Source organism: Mustela nivalis (genome assembly GCF_964662115.1).
Source record: "Mustela nivalis genome assembly, chromosome: 7".
NCBI classification, from domain to species: domain Eukaryota; kingdom Metazoa; phylum Chordata; class Mammalia; order Carnivora; family Mustelidae; genus Mustela; species Mustela nivalis.
Genome location: NC_139026.1, coordinates 90293458 through 90306235, shown reverse-complemented (window position 1 = coordinate 90306235; position 12778 = coordinate 90293458). Strand labels below are relative to the sequence as shown.

The 12778-nt window shown below is 51.3% G+C and overlaps 1 protein-coding gene across 1 annotated transcript; it reads left to right on the top strand.

Moving 5' to 3' along the window:
• Positions 1-2097: 2097 nt before the first annotated feature.
• Positions 2098-8373, top strand: KRT3 (keratin 3; the record flags this gene model as incomplete). Its single annotated transcript, XM_082741377.1, has 9 exons — positions 2098-2757; positions 3817-4037; positions 4597-4657; positions 4999-5094; positions 5364-5528; positions 5951-6076; positions 6362-6582; positions 6929-6963; positions 7653-8373. The coding sequence occupies 9 exons, from the start codon at positions 2098-2100 to the stop codon at positions 8012-8014; spliced, it is 1947 nt and encodes a 648-aa protein (XP_082597503.1). The 3' UTR covers positions 8015-8373.
• Positions 8374-12778: the final 4405 nt, after the last annotated feature.

Here is a 12778-nt window from a genome sequence, read left to right as displayed (position 1 = left end):
CAGTGTGCAAGTAGTGATTCTAAAATTACATACATTATAAAATGCTCACCAGGGTAAGTGTCTGTCACAATGCAAAGTTACTACAATACCATCGACTATATTCCCTATGCAGTGTTTAACATTCCTGAGATTTATTTATTTTTTAAATAAATATTTTATAAACTGAAAGTCTGTGTCTCTTAATCCCCTTCATCTATTTTGCCCATCCCCCCACCCCTCTGATGGAGTGATTCTCAATTAGTTGGGTCCTGAACTGTGATTCCACAACATTTTTTCTACTGGAAAGGAGGAGGCATTTATTGTGCACGTATATCTGCACACCAGATTTGAGAGGTCTGGATTCCTCATGCTAAGATAATCTCAATTAGTTTGGGTTACCTCATGTCATGGGATTTGAACCTACTTTTGACCGGTTTTATTTGGTTGTAATTCAGTAAAGCCTTAATTTATTCATGAATTTATCAGTTGATTAATTGATTGATTCATTCAACCAAACAACTTTTATGAGCATCTATCATTGGCAAAGCACAGTGCTAAGAAGCAAGGGATCCAGTACGTTAAGAAGATCGTAAACTCCTGGAAAGCTTATGACTTCATTCTCAGGAAGGGGCCAAGATGATGGGTAGCCTGTGAGTAACAAATGGCAGAGAAGGACAGAATGGGAGAACCAGGTCACAGAAGAAAATTTCATTTCCTCTGTGCTTGGGCCATTCCCAGCCCCACCCAGCCCTGATCAACCCCCTGTCCTTTCCTCCCTTCTCATTGAGCCAGCTTCTGCCGGCTCTGCACAAGCCACACCCTTAGCAGGGCCTAACGTGTGGCAGAGAGAACGAAAAAAGACCTGTCCTGGAGAGATAAGCGGCTAATTTGGCAGGAAGGCTTTCCTCTTGGACAAGCCAAGCCCAGTCCTAAGCCTCTGAAAAACACTAGGCTGGCAAGTTCTCAGGCTTTCAGAGTCAGACACGTACGGCCGTGCTATGGCACTGCTGGTCCGGCTTCCTGAGGCTGAGGGTGGGTCTGGATACTGAGGCTACAGACTCCTGGGAGCATAGTCCCTTCTGAGAATGGTCCCTGTGTGTCCTGTTCACCACGGAGAATCTGAACCTTGCACCGTGCCTAGCACGAGTTAGAAAATCAGTAATTACTTGGTGAACAGGTGGTAGAATTGATGTTTGAATTTCCTGTCCTCTGGGACTTGGGCTGAAACCAGAGAAGTGGCAAAAATGTGGGAAGCAGGAAAGGAAGCTTTCGAGATGCGCCAAGATATGGAATAATGTACAGTTTCTCTGGGAAATTTCAAAGCAAGCAAGCAAACAAGCAAGCAAGGAAACAAACAAACATTTCTCATGTTGAATTTTGCTGATGTCTCATCAAAGTGCATAGGTGCTAACTGCCCTTTTTCTTGGAAGACCGTCACAAACCCAAATGCCATTGCCTCCTGACCTGCACCATGGGATAGGAGGAAGATTTGTCATGGCTCTGAGCTCTGTTTCCAGAAAGGGAGGAAGAGAGGTCATCATTTCATTCCCAAACCCAGCACCGAGCTGGGCACCCAGTGGGCATTCGATGGCCATGTGTTGGCTGTGGAGTGAACTGAATCATCCCTTCTGTCGAGATCCTTGCACTGAGTCTGGGTGGGCTTCACTGTTTCCACTACCCAGACAACCAGAACCTCCCGAACCCACCTTCCAGTCCAGTCGTTCCACAGAGGAAGGCAGAGAGATGGCCGCTGAGCACCTGGCAGGGATGAGTGTGCCTCCTGGGTCTTGTCAGACAAAGCTAGGAGGTGGCCATGCCCAAGCATGGGGCACGCCAGGCGCCACCCCCTGCCAGGTAAGCCTGCCACCTTAGCATTTTTACCATTTCAGATTATTTTCAAGGTGTGTTTAGTAGCCTGGAACAAACTTATTGCCTTGGAGGCAAACCCCACCCATAACTGTTTGGGATTAATTATCTCTCCTTGGTTTGAGCCCAGCCACCTCCTTGAGGTATATAAAGGGATTTATTCTGCACAAGTCTTCAGTTCCCTTCCCTCTTCCTCTGACTCTCAGTGTCCTGCTTAACTCTCGTGCTCTTCCTTCATCAAGCCCTCTCACCATGAACAGACAAGTCTGCAAGACATCTGGTGGCGGCAGCCAGGGATTCTCCGGCCGCTCTGCCGTGGTCTCCGGCAGCAGCAGGATGAGCTGTGTGGCCCGCTCTGGGGGAACTGGCGGAGGGGCCTGTGGGTTCCGGGCCGGAGCAGGCGGTTTTGGCAGTCGAAGCCTCTACAGCCTGGGTGGCAACAAGAGCATCTCCATCAGTGTGGCTGGTGGCTCCCGGGCTGGTGGCTTTGGGGGAGGGCGTAGCAGCTGTGGCAGTGGCTTTGGGGGTGGCTATGGAGGTGGCTTTGGTGGTGGCTTTGGTGGTGGCAGAGGAATGGGAGGTGGCTTTGGAGGAGCTGGTGGCTTAGGAGGGGCTGGTGGCTTTGGAGGGGCTGGTGGCTTAGGAGGGCTTGGTGGCTTTGGAGGAGTTGGTGGCTTTGGAGGAGCTGGTGGCTTAGGAGGGGCAGGTGGTTTTGGTGGGCCTGGTGGCTTTGGTGGGCCTGGTGGCTTTGGTTCTGGTGGCTTCCCTGGAGGAATCCAGGAAGTGACCATAAACCAGAGCCTCCTGCAGCCCCTCAATGTGGAGATCGACCCCCAAATTGGGCAAGTAAAGACCCAGGAGCGGGAGCAGATCAAGACCCTCAACAACAAGTTTGCTTCCTTCATCGACAAGGTGATGAAGTTTGGACTGGGCCCCCATTTCTGGGCTGGGACTTTGATTTTGACTTCTAGACAGTGTTTAGGATCAATATTGGATGAGCCAGGCTGGAGGGGGATGGTTAGGCAGAGCTCTACGGTCTGGGAAGACGTTCAAGGCTGATGAGTTTGCCTACATGGTCCCTTGTGTAGGGAAGACAATGGGCTCCTCTTTGGACCTGGACATCTGCAAGTCCTGCTTCTCTAGCTCCCTGCTCTAGTCTCCTGACTGTTGCCTTATTTAGGCCTAGGCTGCAGCACTGGCAACACACAGCAAGAGCCACGACTCCTGGCAGGGACCGGTCTGACCCAGGACTGGGCATTTTTTGGACATGAGCTACCCTTTGAGGTTTTCTGGGAGGCCTGCTCCCTCCTTGCCCCTGTGCCAGACAAAGGAGGTGGATGCCCTAAAGAAGGGATTAAAGAGGCTTACCTGGAACCTTAGTCCCAATAGGTCTGCAGAGAAGCTGGCAGTGAGTCTGTATCCCTAAATTGACCTGGTCTGGAAGAGAGGGGTGATTGGTACCCTCCAGACCAGGGTAGCTTACACTGATGGGATCCTTCCTGCCATGCTGATTATGGCATTCCAATCAGTATCAGTTCCCAGTGATTCACATCCCTTGAAGGGCTGAGTGTCAGCAGAGTTTTAGGTAGAAGCTGTGCTGCTGAGTTCAAGTACACTTCTGCAGAGCACACTGTTTGGGCTAGAGTCCTGAAGTCCCCTGGTGATGCAGAGCAGTCATCTTTAAAACTCTGCTTCCAGACAAGGGTTACTTCCAGTTGTCCCACGTGTTTCTCCTCCTTCTATAACTTTCCAAACCATGCTGCATCTTTAGCGGCCCAAATCAAGCAGTCATCTGCCCATAGCCTCTCCAACTACAGTAGGGACCTAACTTCACATTCTTTCTAGGCCTTTGTGCTGGGGGATGGGGAGATTCAGACACTTAGTCTTATCTGAACTACTGGTGGTTCAGAACTTCCCCCACACCGTGCCTCTGCCACTAGTGTTGCCTGATGAGGCTTCCTCCTGATGCAGGTGCGGTTCCTGGAGCAGCAGAACAAGGTCCTGGAGACCAAGTGGAACCTGCTCCAGCAGCAGGGCACAAATTCCATGACCGGCACCAATAACCTGGAGCCCCTCTTTGAGACTTACATCAGCAACCAGCGGAGCTACCTGGACAGCATCCTGGGGGAGAGGGGCCGCCTGGACTCAGAGTTGAGGAACATGCAGGACCTAGTGGAGGACTTCAAGAAGAAGTGAGTGACAGATGCACGAATGGGAAGTTGCCATGGGCAACCAGGTTTCGAGGCCCAGCTCTTCCAGCACTCTTTCTGTCCACCTTCTCCCCACCCCCCTAGACTGTCTTCCTCTCCTTACCTTTACAGAGGGCAGTTTGGTTCATTGGGCTCCCTGCTCACCCTCGTTCCCCAAGGACAAGGGAAGTTATGGCAAGTGGCATGAGTGTAGGCTTGAGGAAGCACTTCCTCATGGTCCGTGTTGGGGAAGATTCTGGTTCTAGGATCTGAAGAAATGCTGGGACAACTCATGATGTGCTGACCAACCGTCCCAGTTTCCCTGGCACAGAGAGGCTTCCCAGGATGTGGGACTTTCAGTGCTAGAACAAGGCCAGTGTGCTGGGGCAAACTGGAATGGCCGGTCCCCCTAACGAAGAGGGGGATGGTAAGGAGGATGTGTTCTTCTGAGAGGGGCTGCTGAGGGACAGGGATGGAGAGATGAACTTTCAGTTTCAGACGAAAGTGGTGTGTATGACTACCTCAAAACCCAAACTCAGCTATTTCTTTTTAATCCTTACAGGTATGAGGATGAAATCAATAAACGTACAGCTGCTGAGAATGAATTTGTGACCCTGAAGAAGGTAAGGGCTGTGTGTGAGGTTCCTGGGGCTTGTGGGCACAGGTTTCCAGCTGAGCTGGGAAATCTTCTTACTCCACTGCCATGGAGCTGCCAAATTCAGGCACTTAGAGCAAAAAAGAGAAGCCAGGTTCTTTGTAGTCTGGAAAGATCCCTAAAAGAGTTAGTTTGTTTGTTTTCCATTTTGAATCATCCCAGTGGGATTTGAGTTACTCCTTCACGTGCAGACAAGCCTCGGACAAGGACTGGTCAGTCACCAGCCTGTCCTGACTTTTTCCTGCTGCACGTGCAGTTTGTTGTTTATTCCTTGGGGGAATGAGGCCTTTATGCTTCTGTCTTTCCCAGGACGTGGACGCCGCCTACATGAACAAGGTGGAGCTTCAGGCCAAGGTGGATGCCTTAATGGATGAAATCAACTTCCTGACGAACCTCTATGATATGGTGAGGACGTTACCTCCTAAGAGGGGAGCAAGGGAAGGTGAGATAGTCTCAAGACTGGGGCACTTTGGTATCTAGAGCCCAGGAAGAGTTAGGGCCCCTTGTTGGGGTTCCACAGGGTAGATGACAGACTTGGGGTTCTCTGAGGAGCTGCGGGGCAGGGTGGGGTAGATGTACCTTCAGTGCTGAGTCAGAGAATGGGTCTGTTGTTTCCAGGCCTCTCTATGCTTGTTCCAGAGGCCCTGAGAAATTAACAGGCTCTGTGTTGGTAGGAGCTGTCCCAGATGCAGAGCCATGTCAGTGACACATCCGTGGTCCTATCCATGGACAACAACCGCTTCCTGGACCTGGACAGCATCATCGCCGAGGTCAAGGCTCAGTATGAGGAGATTGCCCAGAGGAGCAAGGCCGAGGCTGAGGCGCTCTATCAGACCAAGGTGGGAGCTAGACACCTCTGAGAGGTTTCAGGGAGGCCATGGCCCATGGGCCTGCTGGGTAGTGAGTCCCCTGTGGTCACTGGGTGGACTCCTCTTGGTTCTACTCTCTGGGGACATCTTTCTAATGGTTGTTCAGTTGCAGAAAGTGCCGGCCCTGGTGGAAATGGATTCCACTGTCCCCTGTCAGACCACATGGGACAGATTCTAGCTTGCTCAGGGACTGAAGGGTGGGAGAACGCTGACCATGGCAACCCAGATGGTTCTTTTCCCTGTGGCCTCCAAAGTGTCCCTGCTGAAGCATACTCAATGTCATTTGAACAAATGCTTACTGAGCACCTCAAGGATGGGTGGGTGATGTTAGGGATGGAGAAACAAGTCAGTCAATGCTACATCAACACCTCTTCGTGTCTTCTGTTCCCCAGCTGGGAGAGCTGCAGACCACGGCCGGCAGACATGGGGATGACCTGAAGAACACCAAGAGTGAGATCATGGAGCTCAACAGGATGCTCCAGAGGCTGCGGGCTGAGATCGAGAATGTTAAGAAGCAGGTGGGATGGCAATGGATGGGACTGGCGGGGGCTGGGGTAAGGATCTCAGAAGCCCTAGTCTGGAATGGACTTCTGGGGTCATCCCCAGTTAGTTCAAAGACCAGGCCAGTCTAGAGGGCTGGTAATCGATAGGTAAAATATCTCGGTAGATGAAGACAAGATGTAGGTGTTGGGAAGTGCTGTTGCCTGGCTTGAAGATGCTTGCTATGGGATAAGCTATTGTAAGACTCAGAGAGTATGGGACCCTCCCAGGCTCATCTCTTCTCCTGCCTCTCCCTGCCCCAGAATGCCAACCTGCAGGTAGCCATCGCTGAGGCTGAGCAGCGCGGGGAGCTGGCCCTTAAGGACGCCAATGCCAAGCTCCAAGAGCTGCAGGCTGCCCTACAGCAGGCCAAGGATGACCTGGCCCGGCTGCTGAAGGAGTACCAGGAGCTGATGAACGTCAAGCTGGCCCTGGACGTGGAGATTGCCACCTACAGGAAGCTGCTGGAGGGGGAGGAGTGCAGGTGGGCTCTATTTCCATCTCCCCACCCTCCCTGACAAAGGCACATGATGAGAGCCTGATAAATGACCAAGAAAATGAGAACAGAGGCCTGCTGTATAGAGAGAGGCCTCCGCCTTCCACAGGCTCTGCAGAGAAGCACTTGCTTTCACCAGCCCACTCTTTGCATAGATGGCCAAAGTTCAAGTGAAACCAGTGCGCACTGTTATGGTCCACAGAAGGGTCAGAAACAGCACTGATCTGCTTGGCTTCTGAATTAGTTCTGGTTGCTGTTCAACACCTTCATCTATGAAATATTGCTGGAAATTTGCTTTGTGACAGAGCTCTCTGTCTCTTGCTTTCTCCTACAGAATGTCTGGAGAGTGCCAGAGCGCTATCAGCATCTGTAAGTAGCCAAAGTAACTATGACAATGAGAACCGATTCTGAAATATCTATACTCACACAGGGCAGTAGCACCTTACTTAGAAAATATTTCTATGGGAGTTGGAGAGGTTTTCCATGGGTGGAAGGGGCAGCTTTTGTCATTGTTTTGGGTTCAGGGCACTATTAATTGATCTATATGGGACCGCGAATATCCAGCAGGGAGCCGGTTAATGGGCAGAGAAATTCTGGATCATCTCAAACGGTGTCATCAAGAATTGACCATAGGGGGACGCCTGGGTGGCTCAGTTGGTTAAGCAGCTGCCTTCGGCTCAGGTCATGATCCCAGCGTCCTGGGATCGAGTCCCACATCGGGCTCCTTGCTCCGCAGGGAGCCTGCTTCTCCCTCTGACTCTGCCTTCCACTCTGTCTGCCTGTGCTCACTTTCGCTCGCGCTCTCTCTCCGACAAATAAATAAAATCTTAAAAAAAAAAAAAAAAAAAAAAGAATTGACCATAGGTAGAAGGAACCACTGGGAGAGTCATTAATGACTTAGCACTATGGGGCGAGCACCTTATGTCATTAGACTGCATCATGGTGATCATCAGGAGCAAAGCTGCCTTGGTCTCCTGCCCATCATCCCGGGCCCGTTAGTTACGATACAGGGAGGTGGGCGCTGGGCGCTAATCACTGTTCTGTCCTCTCCCCTGCAGCCGTGGTCAGCAGTGGCGGCGCGACATCGGGCTCGGCAGGTGGATTAGGCGGCGGCTTCGGCGGCGGCTTCGGTGCGGGAGGGGGCGCGGGCAGTGGCTTCGGCCGGGCAAGTGGCAGTGGCTTCGGAGGCGGCAGCGGTTTCGGCGGCGGCAGCGGTTTCGGCGGCGGAAGCGGCGGCTTCGGCGGCGGCCGTGGGTTCAGCGGCGGCAGCGGCTTTGGAGGTGGCAGCAGCGGCTTCGGGGGCGGCAGCAGCTTCGGCTCCGGGGCTCGCTGCGGGGTGAGCAGCGGAGGCTTCAGCTCCGGCAGCAGCCGGGGCGGGAGCGTCAAGTTCTCGCAGTCCTCGCAGCGCTGCTCGAGATAAACGCTGCGCCTGGGTCCCGCAGCCTCCCCGGTGCCTCATGCCCCCAGCCGCACCTTCCCTCCGCGGTCAGCGCCACCCACCCCTCCACACCCATCCCGCACCGCCCCCTCCTAGCCGCTCTTTGGGGCTCGAAGACCCGGGCCTCTGGCTCTTCCCTCCTGGCCGAGCGCAGCCTCGAGAACTCCGGGTGCTCTCTTGGGCTCCCGTCTCTGCCTGGTTGTCCAGGAGTGGCCTGAGCCACCACCTTGTCCTGCCCTTGGGGTCCCCTCCCTGGGGGGAATGGTCACCAGTTCTGATGTATATAACACACGGACCCCTCTGCCAACCATTCTGTCGCCAATAAAGTGCATTGTGTTTCACATCAAGCCTCTGCGTCTTCCCTGGCCACCTTTCTCCCCACTGGAGATTCCCCTCTCCCAGTGCTGTCTGGCGGCAGAACAGCTGGAATGCTGATTCTTTGCCTCTAAGGCAGTCACTCCCTCCTACCCACCGTATGGGATTGAAATGGGCAAGATTGGGTGGTTTCTGTATTGTTGGAGCATGGTAGAGGCAGGGTCACACTCTGGGAAGTCCTGTTGACTCACAGTTTTTAGAGGGGAAAGTGGGACCTTGTAGACTTCCATCTCCCCCTTGCCTTCTCTCATGTGGGGGAACCTAAGAGGACCTTAAGTTGTTGAAGAGCTTGGAGATGGAGGAGTTCTTTCCTTGGCGCTGGTCCCTACTCCAGCTGACAAGTTGAAAGCTTTCCACCCCATCCAGGTACACCTGGGCAAGCATGAGCTGATAGACCTCCAGGGCTGCAGGGATTTCCTGGAGCTACCTATCTCAAAGTCTGACCCCCAAACCCCACTCTGTTGAGGGAGCTTTGCGTCTTTTAAATCTTTCCTCCTTGGAGCACATATTAGAGGTTCTGAGAAGGTTTGTAGCAAAGACTACCTGTTGCTGTCTTTAACCCAGCATTGCCCACAGAAGCCTTCTTTCTGGGTAAATAACTATTGACACTGGTGGGAAAATGTCCTACACCTGTCTGCATGCACACTGGGTCCTTAGCTTGTGTGCCAGCCATGGAAGCTTCCAGAACCAGGAAGCCCTGATAAAGTGTCAGTTAGCCATGGCAGTGTTGTCTGAAAGTGCTGGCTGGCTAGAAGAAACTCAGGCTCAAGGAGTCCAAAAGCTTTATTTGCAAAGAAGGAGACCGAGGGTCAGAGAGGTCTGGTGGTTTGCTTAGGATCCTAGAGCCTCTGAAGGTCTGAGCTGGGAGTGCACCTAAGCATCCTAAGCCTGGAGCTCCTGCCCCTGCCCCACACTGTCTCTGAGGCTATATTTGCTCCCCTCATGGCCAGCTGCCTGGGTACGCAGAGAACACGTAGGCAATGGAGTAGAAATGAAAAGCCAAGCTGGGCCAGGGATGCAATATTTCCATCTTAGGCCAGGGATGCAATATTTCCATCTTAGGCCAAAGCTGAATTTCTTCCAGAGAAGGGAAGTGATAATTAAACAGAGAAAACCAGCAACTGGGGCTTGAGATTCGCATGGACATCCTATTTTCTCACTTAGCAGAGCAATCCAGGGCCAGTTCTCTCTGATCTCCCAGGAAGACTCTTTGCAGGATGTGGGGTTTGGTAGCTATTGCTTCATCTTTGCGCAGGAAGGTGTCTTTTCTGGCTGGCATCCTTTCATGGACAAGGCTAATCAGATGAGACCCAGTACCTGCCCCAGCTCAGAGCTCAGAGGGTTGGGTGCACGGGAACGTGCCAGGCCAGTGATGGGACAGCTGCTTCCCCTTACGTGAAGTCTTTGTTAATGAATTCCTTTCTTCAACCAATATTCACTAAGTTAACTCTCAGGCACTGGGCTAAATGTTGGAGATACACTGGTGAGCAAAAATAAGATGTTGCGTTGCTCTTGTTCTAATAAGGGAGCACAACAACAAAGTAAACAAACAAACAAACAAAATAACTTCAAGCTCTGTGGTAAGTGTATGGGGAAGAGAACCTGGCGGCTGACCTGGAGAAATGGCAGGACTTGTGAACAGATTGGATGAAAGCATGTAGGAGAAGGAAGATGTGCCTGTGCTGCCTGGTTTTCCAGCAGGAGCAGCTGCATCACGGCTGATGCCGTCTGCAGAGGGGAGGGGAAGAGAGGGGCCGAAGGTAGGATGGATCTGAGGAGACCCTTCAGGAGCTCGGCTCTAGATAAGTTTGAGCTGCTCACAAGATAGACATCTGGCCTACAGCTGGAGCAGTGAATGTGGCTTCAGAAGGGACACATATCAGGACTGAAGACTCCCATTTGGACATCATCTGCATAAGGATGGTTAGGGTTGTTTCTAGAGCCATGGCAACTGCTGAGCTCTTCCAGGTGGGTAGAAGAGAAGAGGGCCCAGGCTGAGTTCCAGAATCCAGAGTCAAGGAGAAGAGAATAATTAGCCAGGCAGTAGAGGCTGGGCCAAGTTTTCCAGAATACCTACCCCTGAGAAGTCAAGGGGTTTCTAAATGGGCTCCAAGGGACGCCCAGATCAGGGCTAGCTTTTTTTGGGACACTGTCCACGTATCAAAGTTCACATTCACCCAATGGCTTCTTTCCTTTGCTGTTCTCCCTGGACTCTAGCCACTGGCCCCTGTGCATCCTGTGGGGGTTTTCAGGACACCCCAACCATCTAAGTAGCCTTCAGGTGGCAGGGGGAATCCATGCAGCTTCTTAAAGGGGAGAGTAGCCAGGGATAGGCTGGCTCAGGAGGAATGGCACCATGGGAGAGGGCCATTTCTTGGAGGTGTCATTGTCCCAAAGAAATGACCAAGCAGGTGAACTCAGTGTTAAGACCTGAGACTGAAGGAATTAACTCCATGCGTGGCTGGATATTCTCTACCTAGCCCTGATCATTTCTGATCCAGGCTGGAAACACTTCCAGGGAACTTTGACTGATTTTGAGGACTCCTCTTTTTTCTTCACTTCAGCTTTTACAGAATTTATTTTCTATGGTGATTTTTTCAGGTGCTCTTAAGTCTCTGGGCTTGGGTTTGCTTTCTTCCACTTGACTAGACTTTTTTTTTTTAAATCTTTTGAGCAAGGAGCCAATTGGTGCTGTGTTGTCCATTCTTTTCCTATCCTCTGAGGCACGTTTGTTTGGCCACAGGGGAACTCTCCGTGTCTGTTGAATAATGCTGACTTGTATGCCTTAAACTGGAATTTGGGGCTCTCTCTGCTTTGGTTCACTCCTGTTTTGTTTGCTCCTTGGGTGTGGAGTGGTACACCCTCCTGTGATGCCACGGGGACCCAACTGCAGTCCCTCACCCCGTTCCCATCCCCATCCATTCCTCTCTGCCTACTCCCTCCCCACACCCCACCAGGGAAGAACACACCAAACAGTTCCTTCCTGTTCCAAGAGCTTGTTGACTCATTGGTTTACGCATTCCTGCAGGTCAAGGAAACCAAAATGGGTTTTTAGATTTTGGGTTATTTCATTCTTTCTCCTTCTGGGATGTAGGCTATGGGTCAGAACAAGTATCAACAGTGATGGTGATACAGTCACAAAAGGCTCAGTTAAGGGAACCAGGGGATTGTTTTCCCCCACAAGAATCTGCCTCTGGATAATCCAGACTGCTGATGATCAGGATTTGCATAGAAAGTTCTGGGTAATTTGTAGGAAGCTCTCTGTGTGACGGTTCTCTGTTTCGCCTAGAGCTGGGTGGGACTTGTTGGGTAAACATCAGAAATCTCATCTCTTGGAATTTGGGCTGCCCCTTCTCTGTCTTCTCAGCACTTTGGCCCCTGTGCATTCTCCCTCTGCTTCCGAGGCCAGAAATGTAGACACCCTGCAACAATTTTGGAAAGACTGAGAAAAACTCACTTGAGTTCTGAAAGTACTTCTTCACATATTTATCTATATTTTTCACAAGCCCTTTTGGGATGCAAACTGTACAATGAACATCTCTGTTGTGCCTAAAATCAGTCTAATCAGCCCTGATATTTCCAGCCCAGGCTGAAGGCTAGTTGGTTTTCCTAGGATACCACTGATAGAGGTATTGTGGGAGCAATCTGTTATCTTTAGAATCAGTGGTGACATCAACTTCTGGAGAAGATGGGGGCAGGAGAGGATGGTTCTAGATGGCAGTAAAGCAGAAATTTTCATAGGGGGCAATCTCCCCTCCCCCTCCAGAGAGAACATTTGGCAATGTCTGGTTATATTTTTGGTTGTTGCAACAGAAGGAGTCCTATGGGCATTTAGAGTGTAAGCACCTACAACGTACAGGACCGACCCCTGATCAAGAATTATCCAGCTCAAAGTGTCAGTAGGGCTGCTGTGGAGAAACTGGGAAACCAGGTAAGAGGTCATCTCATTCACCCCTCTCTTTAGGAAAGGATCCTTGGTTATACTGATCTTGGTTATAGCTGAGCTGCATAGAGACAATTTTCCCTTGGAGGGAAGTAGATATTTTTAGGAGTTTGTTTTAAAACAGAAATGTCCCTCTACTCTGGACAAAGTCACAGGAAAGAAGCCAGTCAAGCAGTGTGGCCCTACGTGGGCATTTTCAAGACCTGTGCCAATGAACTGCAAAGTATTGCAGTTCTGGAATAAACCTGGCCGTTTTATGCCCTGTGCCTTTGACAGTCTTCCCCTTTGCTAGGAATACTCATTCCATCTTGATTTACTTGACTAGCTCTTACTATCATTGATGATCATTCAGGTTCCACCTCCTACAGGATTTGCTGGACCACCACATGGCCCTGAGGTTTGCCTGTGCTCCCACGGGACCTGTTAAC